Here is a 19,503-nt window from a genome sequence, read left to right as displayed (position 1 = left end):
TATAACCAAGGATGAGACCATATGTTTGATCAACAAGTATCTCTGGAAATTAACTATGAATGAACCATGACTAGAGACAGAACTGTTGCTATATATATATATATATATATATATATATATATATATATATATATATATATATATGTGTATGTATGTATATACGTATATATATACGTATATATATACGTATATATATACGTATATATATACATATATATATATACATACATATATATATATATATATATATATATATATATATATATATATATATATATATATATATATATATATATATATATATATATATATATATATATATATATATATATATATATATATAAATATATGGTCCAAAGGTCTGGGCAAGACGGTCAACTTAAATAGTGTTAATGGAGCAATCTCCCCCGTGAGCACACAGACTGCATCCAAAGAAATGGGCAAAGCTCCTGTGAAGTTTCCCATAGGTTTGTTTGTTTTAAGCCTTTTTTTCCCTACTTACTGCACACCCAGCGTGTTTCCCACCTTATGTCAATCACAGTTAGCCATTTTAGCTTTGATACCTGGGCTCATGCAGTATATTGCTTAACTGTAAGTGCATTTGGGACCAGAATGGGATGGACAATTTAGCCTTGGCCACTGGATTAAACCAAAAATGATGAGAGCAGCAAACATTTAGCCCTGGCCGACTAGGGTACAGACTGATAGTCTGCCCCAAAACGATTAACATCGACCGTAACAATCTTTTGTCTACCAGACTCGTAAGAATGAATCATCATTCTTACGTCATCATCATTTATGCTTTAGATTAAGGAAGATTATGCTTCCTTTGTTCATTGTCATTCTGCATCGAGACGGCGGATCTATGTTCTGAACCTATTGCATGCAATGGCTTAATGAAATCTACTGAAATCTGGCTCATCTCTCAAGTCTTATTCTTGGTAACTCAGTTTCAGCCCAGATATTCACCTAGTTGGAAAGAACATATTAAAGAGCGTTAAATGGGTTTTTACACAACACCAGGTCGTAGTTCAATGATCGATCTCATATGTGCATCATTGGAGTCGTGACCATACGTTCTAGACACATGAGTGAAGAAAGGAGCTAGCTGCCAACTATCACTACCTGGTGGTGAGTTGGAGTAGATGGCAGCGGTAGGCCCAGAAAGGAAGGGCTTCAACTCCCACCTCTGGCAGAGATACCACCACATCTCAAGGGAGGTGGGGGACATTGAGTCTGTACGGCCGTTGGGCCGAGCTTTCGTTGTTGAGGTCGTTGGTGCCGGTCATAGCAAACACTGAACTCATGGGTGCTGAGGCAAAAGGCAAAAGCTTTCGTCTTCATCGTGATCTTTAGCTTTCCTTGGAGCGGTTTACAGCCAAGTATGAATCAGCAGGAATGACAATCAGCACCTCAACAGCTGAGACAATGGTCTCACTGTAAGATTCAAACCAAATATGATCAATTTTAATGTTACATTTAGAAGAAATAGCTTCTGACTTCTGCCATCTTCATTTAGTATTTGGATTCGGTTTATTACAGTTTCCAAAGTGAAGTCTTAACCTCTTTTGTAGAAATTTGATCCGTGCAGACGATAAATGACGGTTAAATATCCCGGTCAATTAACTTTTAAAATGCAACTAAATCTTCCTCTAGATTTACAAATGATGTTTAGTCTGTTTATCAAGTAAACTCTGCTGTTATCTCTGGCTTACCACATACAGTAGCAAATGTCATGCTTTATCAGTTCCTTCCTTTACTTGTGATTGTGGCATTCTCATCACATATAAAAATACATCTGGGTGTAGGTTTCCTTTCATGTTGCAGTTTGAATTGTTAAATCAGAGGCATCAGCTGCAGCCCATCAGTCCCAGAAGGTGATGCTCATAAATTGTTTATGCTTTATTGCTTTATTCCGTTTTATTGCAATGCTGTACTGTAGTGGTGCATATCTAGGTATTTCACATGTTACCAAAAGGCTATTACTCGTCTATAGGACTCATACTTTAACAATAACGTAATAATAAATTAATCTGAGCCGCCCTATCTATCGATGAGCCAGGAGTTATGTTAAAATCCCCACCCATTATCACTTTCTCCACCAGAAATGTTTCTCGTTTCATTCTCCAGCCTTTCTAGACTCTGTCATCACTATCCTCTTGGTTATGTGACTGTATCTATGTACACAAAGTAAAATAACTCATGTTAAAGCAGAAAAACTGGCATCAATAAATGATATCCACAGTATAGAGCCATAAAAAACAAAAACGTGTTTACAACGTATGTGAAACACGATAATAAGTTTCAAACCGGGTCTCATTTCTCTTTTCTCAGGAACATATATGCCCTTTAGTATTTAAGCTTCTCTTTTTTCGATTGACAGAAAATTCATAGAAGAGGGAACTGTCTGGTTAACCTGTAGCACTTTACAACGATGACTGACGTCAGGAAAAAAGATTCTCTCTCCTGGTTACATCCTTCTTCCGTAAGAACACATCTGGAACACTTCTTTAATCTTGTGTATCAGTTAGCAGTTCCACATTTTTAGTGACGATCGTTTTCGACTTCAGGTGTTTTACATTGCACAACAGCGTAAAGAACTCTGAAATCTTCACATTAGGTATGTTTCTTTATTTATTCTAGGTGTTGTTATTTTTGTTATTTACCAGATGTTATCTTTTAACATTTGAGCAGCTGCAGCAGAGGAAAGGACCAGTCATGTGTGTAAAAGTCACACTTTCTAGATTCGTTGTTTTCATCCTCTCTTCATCAGGTATGTAAATTTAAAGCCATTAAACTCGTCTTCCCATGAGTTCAGATGTTGTGGTTGTCATTATGTAGATGTTATTTAATTTCCAAGTTTCATCAGGATACTTTCAAAAGTCCGTCTAATATGTTGGAGCGTGGAAATATCATCTGAAAACCAGAACATTTGTGATGTGTTCTGCATTCCAGTGGTACGGAGTCAGGAGGGCTGGGGAGTGACTTACACCTCTACTGAGATCTGCACTTTGAAAGGATCAACAGTGAAAATACACTGCACCTACACATACCCCCCCAGAATCCATGGAAATGTCACAGTGCTGGAAACAGCTTCATGGTTTACTGAAGGTAAAGATCAAGCCCCCGTGGATCTGATGACACAAACAGAGTATGCTGATCGTGTACAGTATCAATGTGGAGAAAAGGAATGCACCCTGGTGATTGAAGACCTGAGAGAGAGAGACTCAGCTGAGTACAAGTTCAGGTTCACGACCAACCAACCAGGTGGAAGTTATACAGGCACACCTGGAGTCGTCCTGTTTGTCAAAGGTAAGAGTATCTTCCGAATATTTTACTTACTGTTTTTTTACTCCTGGGTTTCACTAGCAACTAAAGTGTGCTAGCTTGAATTTCTGTTTGACATCGAATGCAGCATGTACTGTTTGGTTGTTTGTCTCATTTGTGTCCGTGTGGTCCTGTGAGGGCCTGGATACCTGCTCAGGGTGTGACCTGCTTCTGCTTGATGACTGCTGGTATAGACTCGTGAAAAAGATGAAATGGGCGCAGCAGATGGACGACATTTGAAAATACTTTTGGTGTGCCAGTTTGTCTAATTTGTTGCCGTGTTGTGCATTGATGGACGAGTTACATGTACAGCATGTATTCTGGTTATTTTACTTAGCAGCATGGTGAGTTGGTGTTTAGGCTAAGTGATAATACTAAATCCCACCTAAGCTTGTAATGTAATTTGACTTCGGGGAAGTGAGAGATGTTGTAAAAGTGCCTTGTGTCCGGAAGGTGGGAGTAGGACCCAGATGCAGGAGAGCAGGAGGCAGGAGTTCTCAAAAATGGATTTATTCATTCAAACAAAAGGCGCTGCTGAGCAGGATCGAGAAAAAAAAACAAACATGGACGTGACAAAGGCCAACGCATAGTCAGAGCTCAGGGGGCCATCCTTGGGGCCGGTCAGACCGGCAAGACAGTTCAGGAGGTCGTCTTCGGAGCCGGGCAGACCGGCAAGACAGTTCGGGGGGCCTTCCTCGGGACCTTGGCTTGGGCGGGACATAGAACCCTAGGCGTCAGCTGAGGCGGACACCGGGCCCTCTGCACTGGCTGAGGGGGACACCAGGTCCTCGGCAGGGGCTGAGGGGGACACCGGGTCCTCGGCAGGGTCCTGGGTGTCAGCTGAAGTGTGTCCAGGACCACCACTGGAACAGGAACAGGGCGAGGTGCGTCCGGGACCCCAACCAGAACAGGCTGGGGCTGGCGCCGTTGTCATTGACGTTGTCTTCGTCGTTGTCGTTGTCGTTGTCGTTGTCGTTGTTGTCTGCCCTGGGGCTGAGAACACCTGGGCCCCCCTCGAGCCAGGCGTGTTCCCCAGAAGGGGGACTCCTCTTCCTCTACCTCCTGCCAACCAGGAATTGAGAGTTCTGCCTCCCGGTAGATAATATTGCCAAAAGGCAAATCTTTCTCCTGCTGGGTCCATCCAGACTGGTCTGTTCTGTCAGGAAGGTGGGAGTAGGACCCAGATGCAGGAGAGCAGGAGGCAGGAGTTCTCAAAAACTGTGATTAATTCACTCAAACAAACAAAAAGTGCTGCTGAGGAGGATCCAGAAAAACCAAAAAACATGGACGTGACAAAAAAACTGACGTCGAAAACATGGAGGGATGAAACAGTACGGACCAGCAAGGAGCAGGGGAAAGACAAGACTAGATATACACAAGGGCAGATGGGAAACAGGAAGGTCAAACAAGAACTCAAACACAAAGACACAGGCTTAAAAGTAAAGCAGGAAATGTCAAACCCTGACACCTTGTGTGGTCCTTGGACTAGAGGGAAGGTATATGAGCTTGTTTTTGTTTGCACTTTTGGACCACAGCAAGAAGGGTCCAGGTTCTGTTGGTTTTCTTTAGGTACTCAGGTTTTCCCTCTCCATCCAAAATCACATATGGGTTCATGTTAGCTCACTAAGCTGATCGTGCACGGAAATAACTTTTATTTTCACAAGGTTACCCATAGTAACCAACATTGAAACACATTACACACAGAAATATATAAAGCAACACATAATCAAATCCATGTCGAATTTTGTTTCAAAACTAGACATTTAAAAAAAAAAGAAGCTAAATAGAAAGAAAACTCTTAAAACATACACACAAATGAAAAATTCAACATCGTCATTATATACGTTTTAAATGATCATTTAATGGCTTTACTGTTTTTATTCCTGTTATTTATGTTATTTGGATATTTAATCTTAGCGTGACATATTTCAATTCGTATTCACAGTTCCCCATGTTGAGGTAACGAAACCATATCCAACATTGTGGCCTTCATGGGCAAAACTGAAGTGTCGAAGCACATGTCACGTTACTGCTGGTGATTCTATAATGTGGTTCAAGAATGGACAGAGAACTCACGCAGGAAACTCTTTTGTGGAAGTCTACTTTGGTAATGAAGACAGCGTTTCCTGTGCTGTACGCCAACACCAGAGGGTCCCTTCTCCTTCAGTCTGTGAGTTTACTTTAATTTTACAATCAGGTATCTGTTTATGTGCTCGCTCATCACTACTCACTTATTTGATACAGAAGTTAGTCTCCATTCTTGTCTTGCAATTCTATACAACTATTACAACTGTTATTGTTCAAATAATAAACCATCTATATTGCTACAGTACAAATCCTGTTTTAAAAGTCATACTTTTATTTTGTTTTAAACTTCAAAATAATGTTTTAATTTCAGGTGTCCTTCGTCCCACCTGTAACAAAGTGACTTACACTGACAGAAGCATCTGTGCCCCCAAAGGCTCATCGGTGGATATTTCTTGCACATACAGTCCTGGAAATGGTGTTGTATCAAAGAGTTGGTTCAACCCTCACAACAATAACCACTTACGTCGCGATAAAGACCGTGTTCAGCTCCATGAAACAGGAGCAGGAAGGTCAACTCTGAGAATACGGGACCTTAGAGACACTGATTCAGCTGAATATCGCTTCAAATTCAAAACAGGGGATTTTGAATGGGGCAACGATTTACCTGGAACGACTCTGACTGTCACAAGTATGTACTGCAGTACATTCAAGTAAACACAAGGAAGTCATTTTGAGATGTTTGTGGATGGAGATATTTTGTGTGAATCCGTGTTTATTCCAGGTGTCACTATTGTTCTTTCATATCCAGCTCTGCAGGTGCAGGTGAACAGAATAATAGCAGTCCACGAGTCTTACACTGATGTGGAGCTGAAGTGTCACAGCAGCTGCAAACCAGCTGCTCATCGTTCCTACATCTGGTTTAGGAACGGACAGAAGGACACGATCCAGCAAACTTCTAAATACAGAGACAAATTTCATCTTGAAGACAACGTCTCCTGTGCTTTCAAAGGATATGAGGACCAGTCTCCTTTAGTATGTGAGTTTACCAAAAACAAAATAAAGTCAATTTTGGAAAATTATGGGACGCAAGAAGAGATTTATCTCTTACTAAACTGGGCATCATGTTATCTTGTAGCAACCACAGTTAAGCCATTTCATGTGTATATGTGACCAGTCATTAGACACACATCTTTCCATTAACTAGTGAGACCCTGTCCTCCCTCTACCGAGCCACCTCCAATAGCTCCTCTGAGTAGGATACCGAGGCGTCCCCAATCCATCCACCTCCCCATGAGGGCGTCCAGGCGGCATCCTCACCAGATGCCTGAACCACCTCAACTGGCTCCTCTCAATGTGGAGGAACAGTGATTCTATTCCAACTTATTTGAGAATGAATAACCTTATCTCCCAGTCTATAAGGGAGAGTCCAGAAACCCAACAGAAGAAACTAATTTCAGCTGCTTCTATCAACAATCTTTTTCTTTCGGTCACGACCCACTGCTCTTGACTATATACAACTGGTCAATTCTGGTAAAGTCTTGCCTTTTAGCTCAACTCTGTATTGACCACTACAGACTGGTGAACAGTTCACATTAATGTAGAGGCAGTGTCAATCCACCTGCCAAACCTTTCTTAATTGTCACTTGTGAATAAGACTCTAAGTTGCTGTAATTCCTCCATTTGAGGCAGTACCCTTTCCAGACCCGGAGAGGGCATCCACCCTTTTCCGACTGAAAACCATGGCTTTGGATTTGGAGGTGCTGATTATCATCTCTGCTGCTTCACACTCAGCTACGAAATATGTCAGCAAGAACTGAAGATCGTGACTCGATGATTGATAAGATGATTGATAAGATCCTCAACGTATTTGTTCTACCGCTCAAAGGCATTCCCCAATTGACACCAATAGCACCCCACCTTTGCTTTAAAATGTCATTGCGATTACAATATTCATATGGACAACTCCAATCAAGCACATATCATGGATTTTACTTATGGCCTGGACAGTTTTGGACTAAAACAGTACATTGACTTTATCTCCTTCCGTACTATAAAAAGCACTGATCTAGCAGCTCTCTCCTCAGGTATTGACAGCATCCCCAGTTTCATTCACTCCTCTCCTCCTGATCAACTGGTTACCCTCTACAATGACCATCTCCACACTCTGCTGAACTCACTTGCACCTGTAAAAACTCGGACTGTATCATTCACCCACTCTGCTACCTGGTTTTCACCTATTCTGCGAAGACTTAAAACCAAAGGTCGTAAACTTGGCTCTACAAAAACACACTCTGCTGAACTCACTTGCACCTGTAAAAACTCGGACTGTATCATTCACCCACTCTGCTACCTGGTTTTCACCTATTCTGCGAAGACTTAAAACCAAAGGTCGTAAACTTGGCTCTACAAAAAAATTGGACTCTCTGTTCACAAAGAAATGTAGCACTCCCACATCATGTACTACAAAAACACTCTCTCCTCAGTCAAATCCCAATATTATGTAGGTCTGATCTGCCCTAGTCTCGGTGCTGACAAAACACTACGCCCCCCAGACTCTTTTCCCCCTCATTTCTACTCCACTGAACACTGTAACTATATTAAATATGTATTGGATTATCGGAAACACCCCTGTACTGGTTCATTTCTTACCTCTCTGGCCGTACTCAGTTCTTCCTGCTAAAGACATTCAGATCCCAACCTTTTCCCGTCTCCTCTGGTGTTCCCCCAAGGCTATGTCCTCAGGCCCATCCTATTTATCATCTACCTCCTTCCTCTTGGTCATATTTTTTCCAAAAATACAACATCCACTTCCATTATTACGTGAACGACACCCAGCTCTACCTCTCCTCTGAACCCACCTCCAACTTCCCGCCCCATTGCTTTGTGTCTGTTCCCAGGAAATCAAATCCTGCCTCTACTCCAATTTTCTCAAAACAGTGATAAAACTGAGGTCCTCCTCATTGGTTCAAAATCTGCTCTCAATAGGACTAGGTTTCAACATCTCCGTTGACAACTCCTCTGTTCCCCCCTCCCCTCAGGTTAAGAGCCTGGGTGTTGTCCTTGACAGCTCGTTGTCGTTCCAAACCCACATTAATAATGTCAGCCTTCTTCCATCTTCGCAATATTAACCGCCTCCGTCCATCCCTCACTTCAAACAGTGCTTCTATCCTGGTCCACACTCTTGTCACATCCCGCCTGGACTACTGCAACTCCCCCCTCTTCGATCTCCCCCACAAGCCCATCCAGAAGCTCCAACTGGTCCATGACTCAGTATTGTCTCCAGAACTCCATCTATCAATCATATCCCTCCTGGTCTCCAACTCCACTGGCTTCACGTCAAATTTCGTATTGACTTCAAAACCCTGCTCCACACTTTCAAGGCCATCCACAACCTCTCCCCCCCATACCTCTCTGACCTCCTCCACATCAACACTCCCTCCCGGACTCTCAGGTCAGCCTTCTCCATCAGCCTTACGCCTCTGGAACTCCCTCCCCCCCGACATCAGGAACATTAACTGACTATCAATCTTCAAATCCCATCTAAAACCCAACCTGTTTAAACTGGCCTACTCACTTTCATTTCTCCCCCTCTAGGAAACTGCTGATTCCTGATTTTTATTTCTGATTTATATTGTCTTTTTTCTTTCCTTTTTTTTCTTCTTTTTTTTTGCTCTTTTAATCTGTGTTGTGTGCACTGTGATGGTGACCTTGAGTGCGCTGAAAGGCGCCTTAAATAAATGTAATGTTGTATTATTAGGGCCCGAGCACTTACAGTGCAAAGCGGCAGGTTTGAGGCCGAGTGCGACGCGGCAGGGATGAGAATCAGCACCTCCAAAACCGAGGCCATGATTCTCCATCGGGAAAGGGTGGCAGGCCTCCTCCGGGTGGGTGGAGAAGTCCTGCCTCAGGTGGAGGAGTTCAATTATCTCGGGATCTTGTTCACAAGTGAGGGAACGATGGAGCGTGAGATTGACAGACGGATCGGTGCAGTGTCCGCCGTTATGCGGTCGATGTACTGGACCGTCGTGGTGAAGAGGGAGCTGAGTCGAAAGTCGAAAGCACCTACCCTCACCTATGGTCATGAACTTTGGGTAGTGACCGGCGAGCGGTGAGTTTCCTCCGCAGGGTGGCTGGACTCCCTTAGAGATAGGGTGAGGAGTTCGGTCACCCGGGAGGAGCTCGGAGTCGAGCCGCTGCTCCTTCACATTGAGAGGAGTCAGCTGAGGTGGCTTGGGCATCTGTACCGGATGCCTCCTGGACGCCTCCCTAGGGAGGTGTTCCAGGCATGTCCCTCCGGGAGGGGACCCCGGGGAAGACCCAGGACACGCTGGAGAGACTATGTCTCTCGGCTGGCCTGGGAACGCCTTGGACTCCACCCGGAAGAGCTGGAGGAAGTGTCTGGGGTGAAGGAACTCTGGGCATCCCTGCTGAGGCTGCTGCCCCCGCGACCCGGGAACGGATAAGCGGAAGAAGAAGATGAGTGAGCCAGGCCTGGCGAAAAATTTGATATTTAATGGTTTGCATTAATGGGCGTGGCCTAATGGCTCAACAGCGCCCCCCTAGAAAACTTCGTGCCTCAAGCCCCACAATACGGTTTGACGTACATGCACGAAAATCAGTACACACCTGTATCATGTCACAACTTAAAGAAAAGTCTCTTGGCGCACCCCCCACCTTTATCTGATTGGTCCATATTTGATAGTTCCTATTTTCTGCAATAACTTTTTAATGGTTTGACATAAAGACTTGTGGGTGGTGTCATCGGACATGGTTTTGAGTCCTTGACCATAATTGCTGCAAATTAGCCCCGCCCCTTCTTCTGATTGGTCAATATTTGATAGTTCCTATTTTCTGCCATAACTTTTGATGGGTTTGACATAAAGAGTCGTGGGTGGTGTCATCGGACTTAGTTTTGAGTCCTTGACCTTTATTGGTGAAAATTGCACGCGCGAGCGCCCGTTCATCGCTGCTTGCAGCTTTAATTATTATGATTATTATGATGATGATTATTATGATGATGATGATTATTAGGGCCCGAGCACCTTCAGTGCGAAGGCCCTATTGTATCTGTAGGAATTTTTCTTTCTTTCTTTCTTTCTTTCTTTCTTTCTTTCTTTCTTTCTTTCTTCTGACGAAAGGAGGGCCTTTTTGCCCCCCTAAACGTGCCCAAAAAGTCACCAAATTTTGTATGCAAGTCAGGCCTGGCGAAAAATTTGATATTTAATGGTTTACATTAATGGGCGTGCCAAAATGGCTCAACAGCGCCCCCTTGAAAACTTTGTGCCTCAAGCCCCACAATACGGTTTGACGTACATGCACGAAAATCACTACACACCTGTATCAGTACACAACTTAAAGAAAAGTCTCTTGGCGACATGGCCGAAACCGAACAGGAAGTCGGCCATTTTGAATTAATCGTGTCACTTTGGCGCAATTTATGCCATTCCTTGGGCAGTTAATACGGCCCGAACCGTAATGTGCCCCCAAGTGTGTTATACATCAAAATGTGCGTCTCCATCCTGCGACAACACGCATTACTTTTCTCTTTCAAAAGCGTTACCGTGGCGACGCTAGACGCCAAAAAGCGCGCCCACCCTTCATCTGATTCGTTCAGACAGAAAAAACTTTGCGCCTCAAGCCCCATAATACGGTTTGACGTACATGAACGAAAATCGGTACACACCTGTATCATGTCGCAACTTAAAGAAAAGTCTCTTGAAACTGAACAGGAAGTCGGCCATTTTGAACACGTAATTTTGGAGCAATATATGCCATTCCTTCGAGACTTAATACGGCCCGAACCGTAACGTGCACCCAGGTGTGTTATACATCAAAATATTCGTCTCCATCCTGCGACTACGCGCATTACTTTTCTCTTTCAAAAGTGTTACCGTGGCGACGCTAGATGCCAAAAAGCGCGCCCCCCTTTCATCTGATTGGTCCATATTTGATAGTTCCCCAAAAGGCACCAAATTTTGCATGCAAGCCAGGCCTGGCGATAAATTTGATCTTTCATGGTTTGCATTAATGGGCGTGGCAAAATGGCTCAACAGCGCCACCTGGAAAACTTTTCTCTGCCATAACTTTTGAATGGTATGACATAAAGAGTCGTGGGTGGTGTCATGGGACTCGGTATTGAGTCCTTGACCATAATTAGTGAAAATTAGCCCCACCCCTTCTTTTGATTGGTTGTCCCTATTTCCTGCTATAACTTTTGAATGGTTTGACATAGAGAGTCGTGGGTGGTGTCATCAGACTCTGTATGGAGTCCTTGACCTTCATTGGCTTGAATTAGCCCCGCCCCTTCTTCTGATTGGTTGTCCCTTTTTTCTGCTATAACTTTTGAATGGTTTGACATAGGAAGTCGTGGGTGGTGTCATGTCTGATATGCTTATGGGGGGCGGTGGCTGTGAGTGCGAGGGCCCGTTCATCGCTGCTTGCAGCTTTAATTATTATTATTATTATTATTATTATTATTATTATTATTATTAATAATAATAAAAAGTGTTGGTAGAGACCTTTTCCCACCTGATGGTTCTGAACAATTAACAATATTCAGTGTTAGTCAGTTATGTCATTATGACACAGTAACATGACACAACCTTTATGTGCAACTACAGGTGTATATACACTATTACATAGGAAAAAACATAACTGTACAAAGAATTGTTAAACTTCTCATGGTATTGTTTCTGCTGGTTTGGTGAATTCTGAGATCAAAACAGTCTATAGCATAGGTTGAGCATTATATTTGTCATTGCTTTCTAAATTCTTACTAATAATGTATTAAACTTCATAATTTTCCAGATCCTTTAAAGCTGCCCTCTATATTCGCCAGTCCCTCTGGTGAGATCGTAGAGGGCATGTCAGTGAATCTGACCTGCTTCACCTATGCTAACCCAGCAGCTAAGAATACTCTGTACAAGGGGAACCAAACGCTGCCTCTGGGATCAGCAGGTATTTATCACTTCTCCTCCATCAGCTCTGAGGATAGAGGGATCTACTCTTGCAAGTCTGAGGATCAACACTCTGTATCTTTGGTCCTTGATGTCCAGTGTAAGTTAACATTATCTGTTATCATTAGTCTTGAAAACACTGTGATGTATTTACTCTCACTCAAGTTTGGACTGCTGGACAGGATGTGATTTTTGAAACAGGAGACAGTTCATAGAAGGGGCATAATTCCAGCATGTGGTATTTTGAAAACTGTAAGGTTTAAATCAAGGGAAAACTCTTTACACCATGCAGGATGGCGGTGTCGACTGAATTGTACCACCAAAACAAAGAAACATGGAGTCAAAGTATTGACAGAGCTCTGGTTCTTTTTACTTTACATTTACACAGTGCACATCATATTCACATCATCCACAAAAAATAGTCCATCTCACAACCCCCTCTTCCAGTATATAATGACTACCAGCAAATCAATCCATTACAAATCAAAAGGGCATATTTACAACGGTGTCTCTTAAAACCATTCAATAAAAGAATAGTCCAAACTACTTCCTAAATACCGTTCTGACCATTTACTCAATCCATCAAAAAAAAATCCATAAAGCAAAGAAACTAACCAACCCCTCCCCCCCAAAAGTAGAGTATTATAGAGAAGAGCAGGATAAAGTAGAGTTGAGCAGAGCACAGCAAAGTAGAGCACAGTAAAGTGGTGTATAGTAGAGTAGAGCACAGTAAAGTGGTGTAGAGTAGAGTAGAGTAGAGTAGAGTAGAGCACAGTAAAGTGGTGTAGAGTAGAGTAGAGCACAGTAAAGTGGTGTATAGTGGAGTAGAGTAGAGTAGAGTAGAGTAGAGTAGAGTAGAGTAGAGTAGAGCAGATCCAAGCAGAGTCGTGTATGGCACAGCAGAGTAGGGTAAAGTAGAGTAGAGCAGAGTACAGCAAAGCAGAGCATAATAGAGTAGAGCAGAACAGAGCAGAGCAGAGCAGAGCAGAATATAAAATAAAGCTGAGATCAGACATAACTGTACTCTAGCTGTATTATCTGGTCTTGTGATCCCATCTGATGAAATGGAAACTTTGCCATTAAGACTTCGGGTCTCTTTGGCCTCTTCTTGTTAAGAAAGATGTTAATTGGTCACTGATCTGTGCTTCTCTCTGTCTTGAGTTTTACTAAAGATAAAACGGTCATGATGTTTGATGGATAACATGCATGGGTCAGGCTTTCTTTCATGTGTTCTTCAAAAGCTTGAGTTGAGAGAATGCTCATTGATTTTTTTCACAATTGGTTCAGAAAGGTCCCGTATTCTGCAGTCTGTTTGTATGCCTTCTTTTATTGGAATGAAACCTTTTTATGCATTTAAAAGTTGGATTTGGACCAATCTTTTTGATTCTTCACACATCTACATGCCAACAGGAGAGAGACAGCAGAAAAGAGGCAACAACACAATAGACCTCACAGCAGTGATTATTACCAACATTAAAAGGCCTAACTATACTACTTCATTTGGTGTGCATATTCACAGTAAAAGGGGAGTGGCACATATTATTTATCTGCTTATTTACAAAATCCACACATCTCCTGTCATTTCATAAATAAGTTAAGATGTTAAGATGTATAAATGTACAACTGTGCAAAATATAGAAAAATATCAATAACATCTGGTAAGCAGAAAACAAAATAGTAAATTGTGTAAATGTGCAAGTTTACATCATCCATTTAGTGTAACAGCACTCCACCACCTACAGTCCCTGACCCTCAATAGGGTTGAAGCAGCAACAGGATTGTTCTGATGTGCTGTGAACTGTACAGGTTTACTACAGTGTTCAAACCTTTCTCCTGTCTGTGCATCTGTTTATAGGACTTTTGTGTCCTATTTTAATAATAATAATAATAATAATAATAATAATGACTTGGATTTATATAGCGCCCTTCAAGGCACCCAGAGCTTTACAGAGATCATTATTCATTCATACACATCCTCTCTGGTGGTGGTAGTAGCTACATTTGTAGCCACAGCTGCCCTGGGGCAGACTGACAGAAGCGTGGCTGCCATATCGCGCCTAACGGCCCCTCCGACCACCACCAACATTCATACACATTCAAACACATTCACACGGGGCAAGGTGGGTAAGGTGTCTTGCCCAAGGACACTACGACAGCAAACTGGGACAGAGCGGGATTCGAACCGCCGACCTTCCAATCATTGGACGACCCGCTCTGCCACCTGCGCTACTGCCGCCCCAATTTTACATACATATTTCAATTAAAGGTGAATGTACAAGTCAAAATGTGTAAATATGGGAGTTATTAAGACATCAAACACGTTTGAGATGCGGTGCGGACATCGAATTCAAAAGGAATTAATATTTTCCAAGAAATGCAAAAATGTCTCAGTTTCAACATCTGACATGATGTTAACCTTCTATTAGCAATAGAATATCAGTTTATGAAAGTTGCACGTCATTGCATCTACTGTTGTTTATGTTTGACACAGCATCCCAACTGTTTTTAAATTATGGTTGTAGATACTCTCTTATCCAACTCTTGGGTTGGTAAAAAATGAGCAAACTTCTAAAATAGTTGAATGTCTCTTTATTTACGGATGGATTTCTTGACTAAAGAGTTGATTTTTCATACAAGTTTAAGTTTCTGAAGGTCCAAATTGAATCAGGATTGGATTATGATTAAAACTGTCAAGTAAAAGCATTGTGTAAAAGCACTGACTTTTGAGATGAAGGCTGAATAATCGGTTTTTGTCATAGTGCAGAAACTAGTGCAGCACTATGAAACCAATGTGAGCTCCTCCAAGACTGCTGCTGGATAACTGAGCACATCTGAGCACATTTCTCTCTGTATACTTGTGTCCAGATGCTCCAAAGCTCCCGTCTGTGTCAGTGAATTCCTCTGGTGGGATATCAGAGGGAACCTCAGTGACGCTGAGCTGCAGCAGTGATGCTAACCCAGCAGCTAATTACACCTGGTACAAGGAGGATGAAGACTCCACAAAAGCTTCAGGAAACAACTTCACTATCAGTGACTTCAGATCTGAACTCGGTGGAAATTATTACTGTGAAGCCCAGAACAGCAGAGGACGACGTAGATCCAGATTTCATCCGATTGAAGTAGAAGTTAGACATTTTTCAGGTATCCTCATCATCTGCTGACTGCACTAGACCGACTAAACACTTAAGAGAAAGAAAATCACAGGTCCATTAAGACTACATATTTGAGGAAGCTCCTAAACATATAATCACAGGTCACATTTCATTTAGTTTTCAATAGACATTTTTTAGAGACGAAATCTTAGATAGAAATCTGTGAAATCTTTACAAAAACTGCTACCATGTATTGGTCACTGTTTGAGCTGAGAATACGATATTTGTTCTTGATGTTTCAGGTTCAAGGAAGTTTCCAGTTAATTTAGTGATGAAAGTCGTTTTTCTGGTTGTCTTCATCCTCTCATCCTTAGTGTGGATTAGGTAAGCCCTCTATTTATTTGATCAGGTGAGCATTTACTGGAGAATTTGATATGCATTTGAAGGAAAACCCTTTCCAGGTCCTGCTGTTTGGACACACATGTAGGTAAAATTATTGTTTTATGATTTTACAAAAAACAATTAAATTCCCAAATCAAATTAGGCCAGTCGTGGTGATACAATGATCCAGACAAGACTTGGTTGTTTGAGAGGTCTCCATAGTTTTGTGGGAACTACACCGGGTCAGAGAGGCCAGAGAATATTATTGTCCTGAACACTTTGCTTGAAAAAATATGAGCTTGTCCAGAGATAATTAACTTGTAAATGGTTTTGTTTGTTTCAATTTAAGAAAGAAGTCCTTGACAAGACAGCGTTGGACTGAAGACAAACCAGACAGCAGTTTGGAGGTAAGTGGTGAGAAAATGACTGACTGTGACAACTTTGCATGAGTAAACTTCTTTACCTGCTATTTGACATAAAACTTATATCAACATTAAATCAAGCACCTTATCTATAATCAAGCACTTTTCTGACATTGACATTTTTTGGTTTTAAAATTCAAGTATTTTACATGTAAGAACATCATGTTGTACAAACTAAGAGTTCGTCTAGAAATGTTTTACGTCAGGACGATTAGTGTCAAGAAGATGATTAGAGCTCTATTTTCCTCAGGTTTGTTTCAGTGGAATAAAACTACAAAGAATCACTGGTGGATTACACTGGTGCATTGTGGGTAGAAACAATAGTTTCTACCAACAATGCAGTGCAGATACTATTTAGCATCATAAGTTTCCAAAGTTTTTTTATTATAAATGTTCAGCAAAGAGAAGGAGATAAATGCTTCTGTGTGTCTGACAGATGGATGAAATTCAGAACACTCTACAAGCCATAACTGCAACAGAAAACCCCTATTCAACTATCCCAGCTTCAGGCCAGCGCCATGAGCAGTGTGCAGTAAACTCAGCCTTCTTTTGATTAACAGTTAATATTGTCAAGATGAGTAAGTACATTCAAAAACGTTTACTTCCTGTACTTCATCATGTTTCATCAGTGAGCATCACTCACATCATAAATAAGTCACCTGCTCACCTGCTCTCACTTTTTGTCTCATCACAGAAGGAGACATGTGTTCCTGCTCTGGGTGAAGGCGGACACTTATGTCTCCCGCTCCCTCCCCATCTGCCCTGCTGCTCTGTCTTGTGCTGTCTTGTCCCTCTATTGGAGCCTCTCCTTGCATATCCTCCCAACATTTCTAAAATCATGTATCTGGTCAGTCGGCCTCTCAACGCAATTGACCAATTTTTCTGGACGAGGAGACAGGGCCGAGGGGGAGGCCTGTTGACCCGATGGGACGTTTACTGCCGGATACACGATGGACTCCTGGAAGTAGAGGGTCGTGTGTCTGTCCAAACTGTCGCTCGAGGATGTTGACAATGTCTGCATAATTGGATTTCTGATAACAGGATTTCTGCTGATCAAGGACCGTTACGTCGCCAGGATCGGCGTCACCGTAGGCAAACCGGGGGTGGTGGTCCCTCTGTTTAAAAAGGGGGACCGGAGAGTGTGTTCCAACTACAGGGGGATCACACTTCTCAGCCTCCCGGGGAAAGTCTACGCAAGGGTACTGGAGAGGAGATTACGGCCGATAGTCGAACCTCGGATTCAGGAGGAACAATGCGGTTTTCGTCCCGGTCGTGGAACACTGGACCAGCTCTATACCCTCCGCAGGGTGCTCGAGGGTTCATGGGAATTTGGCCAACCAGTCTACATGTGTTTTGTGGATCTGGAGAAGGCATTTGACCGTGTCCCTCGTGCCATTCTGTGGGGGGTGCTGAGTGAGTATGGAGTCCGGGGCCCTCTACTAAGGGCTGTCCGGTCTCTGTATGATCGAAGCAGGAGTCTGGTTCGCATTGCCGGCAGTAAGTCAGACTTGTTCCCGGTGCATGTTGGACTCCGGCAGGGCTGCCCTTTGTCACCGGTCCTGTTCATAATTTTTATGGACAGGATTTCTAGGCGCAGCCAGGGGCCGGAGGGGATCCGGTTTGGGAACCTCAGGATTTCATCTCTGCTTTTTGCAGATGATGTTGTCCTGTTGGCTTCATCAGACCGGGACCTCCAGCATGTGCTGGGGCGGTTTGCGGCCGAGTGCGACGCGGCAGGGATGAGAATCAGCACCTCCAAGACCGAGGCCATGGTTCTCGACCGGAAAAGGGTGGCCTTCTCCGGGTGGGTGGAGAAGTCCTGCCTCAGGTGGAGGAGTTCAAGTATCTCGGGATCTTGTTCACGAGTGAGGGAACAATGGAGCGTGAGATTGACAGGCGGATCGGTGCAGCGTCCGCAGTAATGCGGTCGATGTACTGGACCGTCGTGGTAAAGAGGGAGCTGAGTCGAAAGGCGAAGCTCTCGATTTACCGGTCAATCTACGCCCCTACCCTCACCTATGGTCTTGAACTTTGGGTAGTGACCGAAAGGACAAGATCGCGGATACAAGCGGCCGAGATGAGTTTCCTCCGCAGGGTGGCTGGACGCTCCCTTAGAGATAGGGTGAGGAGTTCGGTCACCCGGGAGGAGCTCGGAGTCGAGCCGCTGCTCCTCCACATTGAGAGGAGTCAGCTGAGGTGGCTTGGGCATCTGTACCGGATGCCTCCTGGACGCCTCCCTAGGGAGGTGTTCCAGGCATGTCCCACCGGGAGGAGACCCCGGGGAAGACCCAGGACACGCTGGAGAGACTATGTCTCTCGGCTGGCCTGGGAACGCCTCGGACTCCCCCCGGAAGAGCTGGAGGAGGTGTCTGGGGTGAGGGAAGTCTGGGCATCCCTGCTGAGGCTGCTGCCCCCGCGACCTGGTAACGGATAAAGCGGGAGAAGATGAGTGAGTGAGTGAGGATTTCTGCTTTGTGGAGCTGGCGGTTACCTGGCATATCGACAAATACGGTGCATGGAAGGCAGAAGCCCTGGTAGAAAGATCTGAACTGAAAAGATCACATAGACTGACCCCCCCCCCACAACTCTGAGAGAAGGAGCTACAGAAGAAAATTAGGGTCACTGAAAAAAAAAAAAATAGAGTTCTGAGATTAAAGTCAGAATTGAGACTTTTTTCTCAGAACTTCTTTCTTCATTGGCCCTAATCCTCTTCTTCCTCTAAGAAAGATCTGTGGAGACTTTCATCTTATTTGTATCTTTTTTATGCTGTACGATATATTGTAAAATATGTTGAAACAAATTAAGGATGATTTTGTTTTTATCACAATTATTTCAATTAGACAGAACGTAAAATAATGAAACTCGTGGTTATCCAACATTTTAAAGAAAACGTGCAATGTCATTATGTGAGCTGTATTTTATTATGAACAAAGTTACCGTATCCATTTCAGTAAAACAAAGAAAAAAATGATTAGCTGATAATTCTTCCTCTTTTGACCCTTTAGAGCCTTTCACACAACACCTTCAATGTGGCATATTTGTTAGGTTCTGTTTTGGGGCTGTTAGACTTTCCTTTTGTTTGTTGTGTTCCCTGAAGGATGCTCGGTAGGCGTGGCTTGATTCCCACACCTGTAGCATCTGTTCAATACCAGATAACTCTGCATGTTCGGTCTGATCCAGTGTACATCACTTTTTTCTCAAGTCTATTTGGCTTAACCTATCTTGTTAACATTTTGTTTGTACTTTGATTACTTTTCAGATCTCTGTTGTTTTCTCCTGGAGTTGCCTGCATAAGCA

The 19,503-nt window shown here is 43.1% G+C and overlaps 1 protein-coding gene across 1 annotated transcript; it reads left to right on the top strand.

Annotated features, from left to right (window-relative positions):
• The first annotated feature begins 1,145 nt into the window (after window positions 1-1,145).
• LOC133445187 (sialoadhesin-like) lies at window positions 1,146-17,244 on the top strand. Its single transcript, XM_061722836.1, has 11 exons — window positions 1,146-1,278; window positions 2,956-3,312; window positions 5,273-5,497; window positions 5,726-6,043; window positions 6,164-6,391; window positions 12,163-12,411; window positions 15,177-15,452; window positions 15,706-15,787; window positions 16,134-16,191; window positions 16,643-16,784; window positions 16,901-17,244. Exons 1-10 carry the CDS (start codon window positions 1,146-1,148, stop codon window positions 16,757-16,759), a joined length of 2,043 nt encoding a protein of 680 aa, XP_061578820.1. The 3' UTR covers window positions 16,760-16,784; window positions 16,901-17,244.
• Window positions 17,245-19,503: the final 2,259 nt, after the last annotated feature.

Source organism: Cololabis saira, chromosome 1 (genome assembly GCF_033807715.1).
Source record: "Cololabis saira isolate AMF1-May2022 chromosome 1, fColSai1.1, whole genome shotgun sequence".
NCBI classification, from domain to species: Eukaryota; Metazoa; Chordata; class Actinopteri; order Beloniformes; family Belonidae; genus Cololabis; species Cololabis saira.
This window is presented reverse-complemented; position numbering and strand designations above follow the sequence as displayed.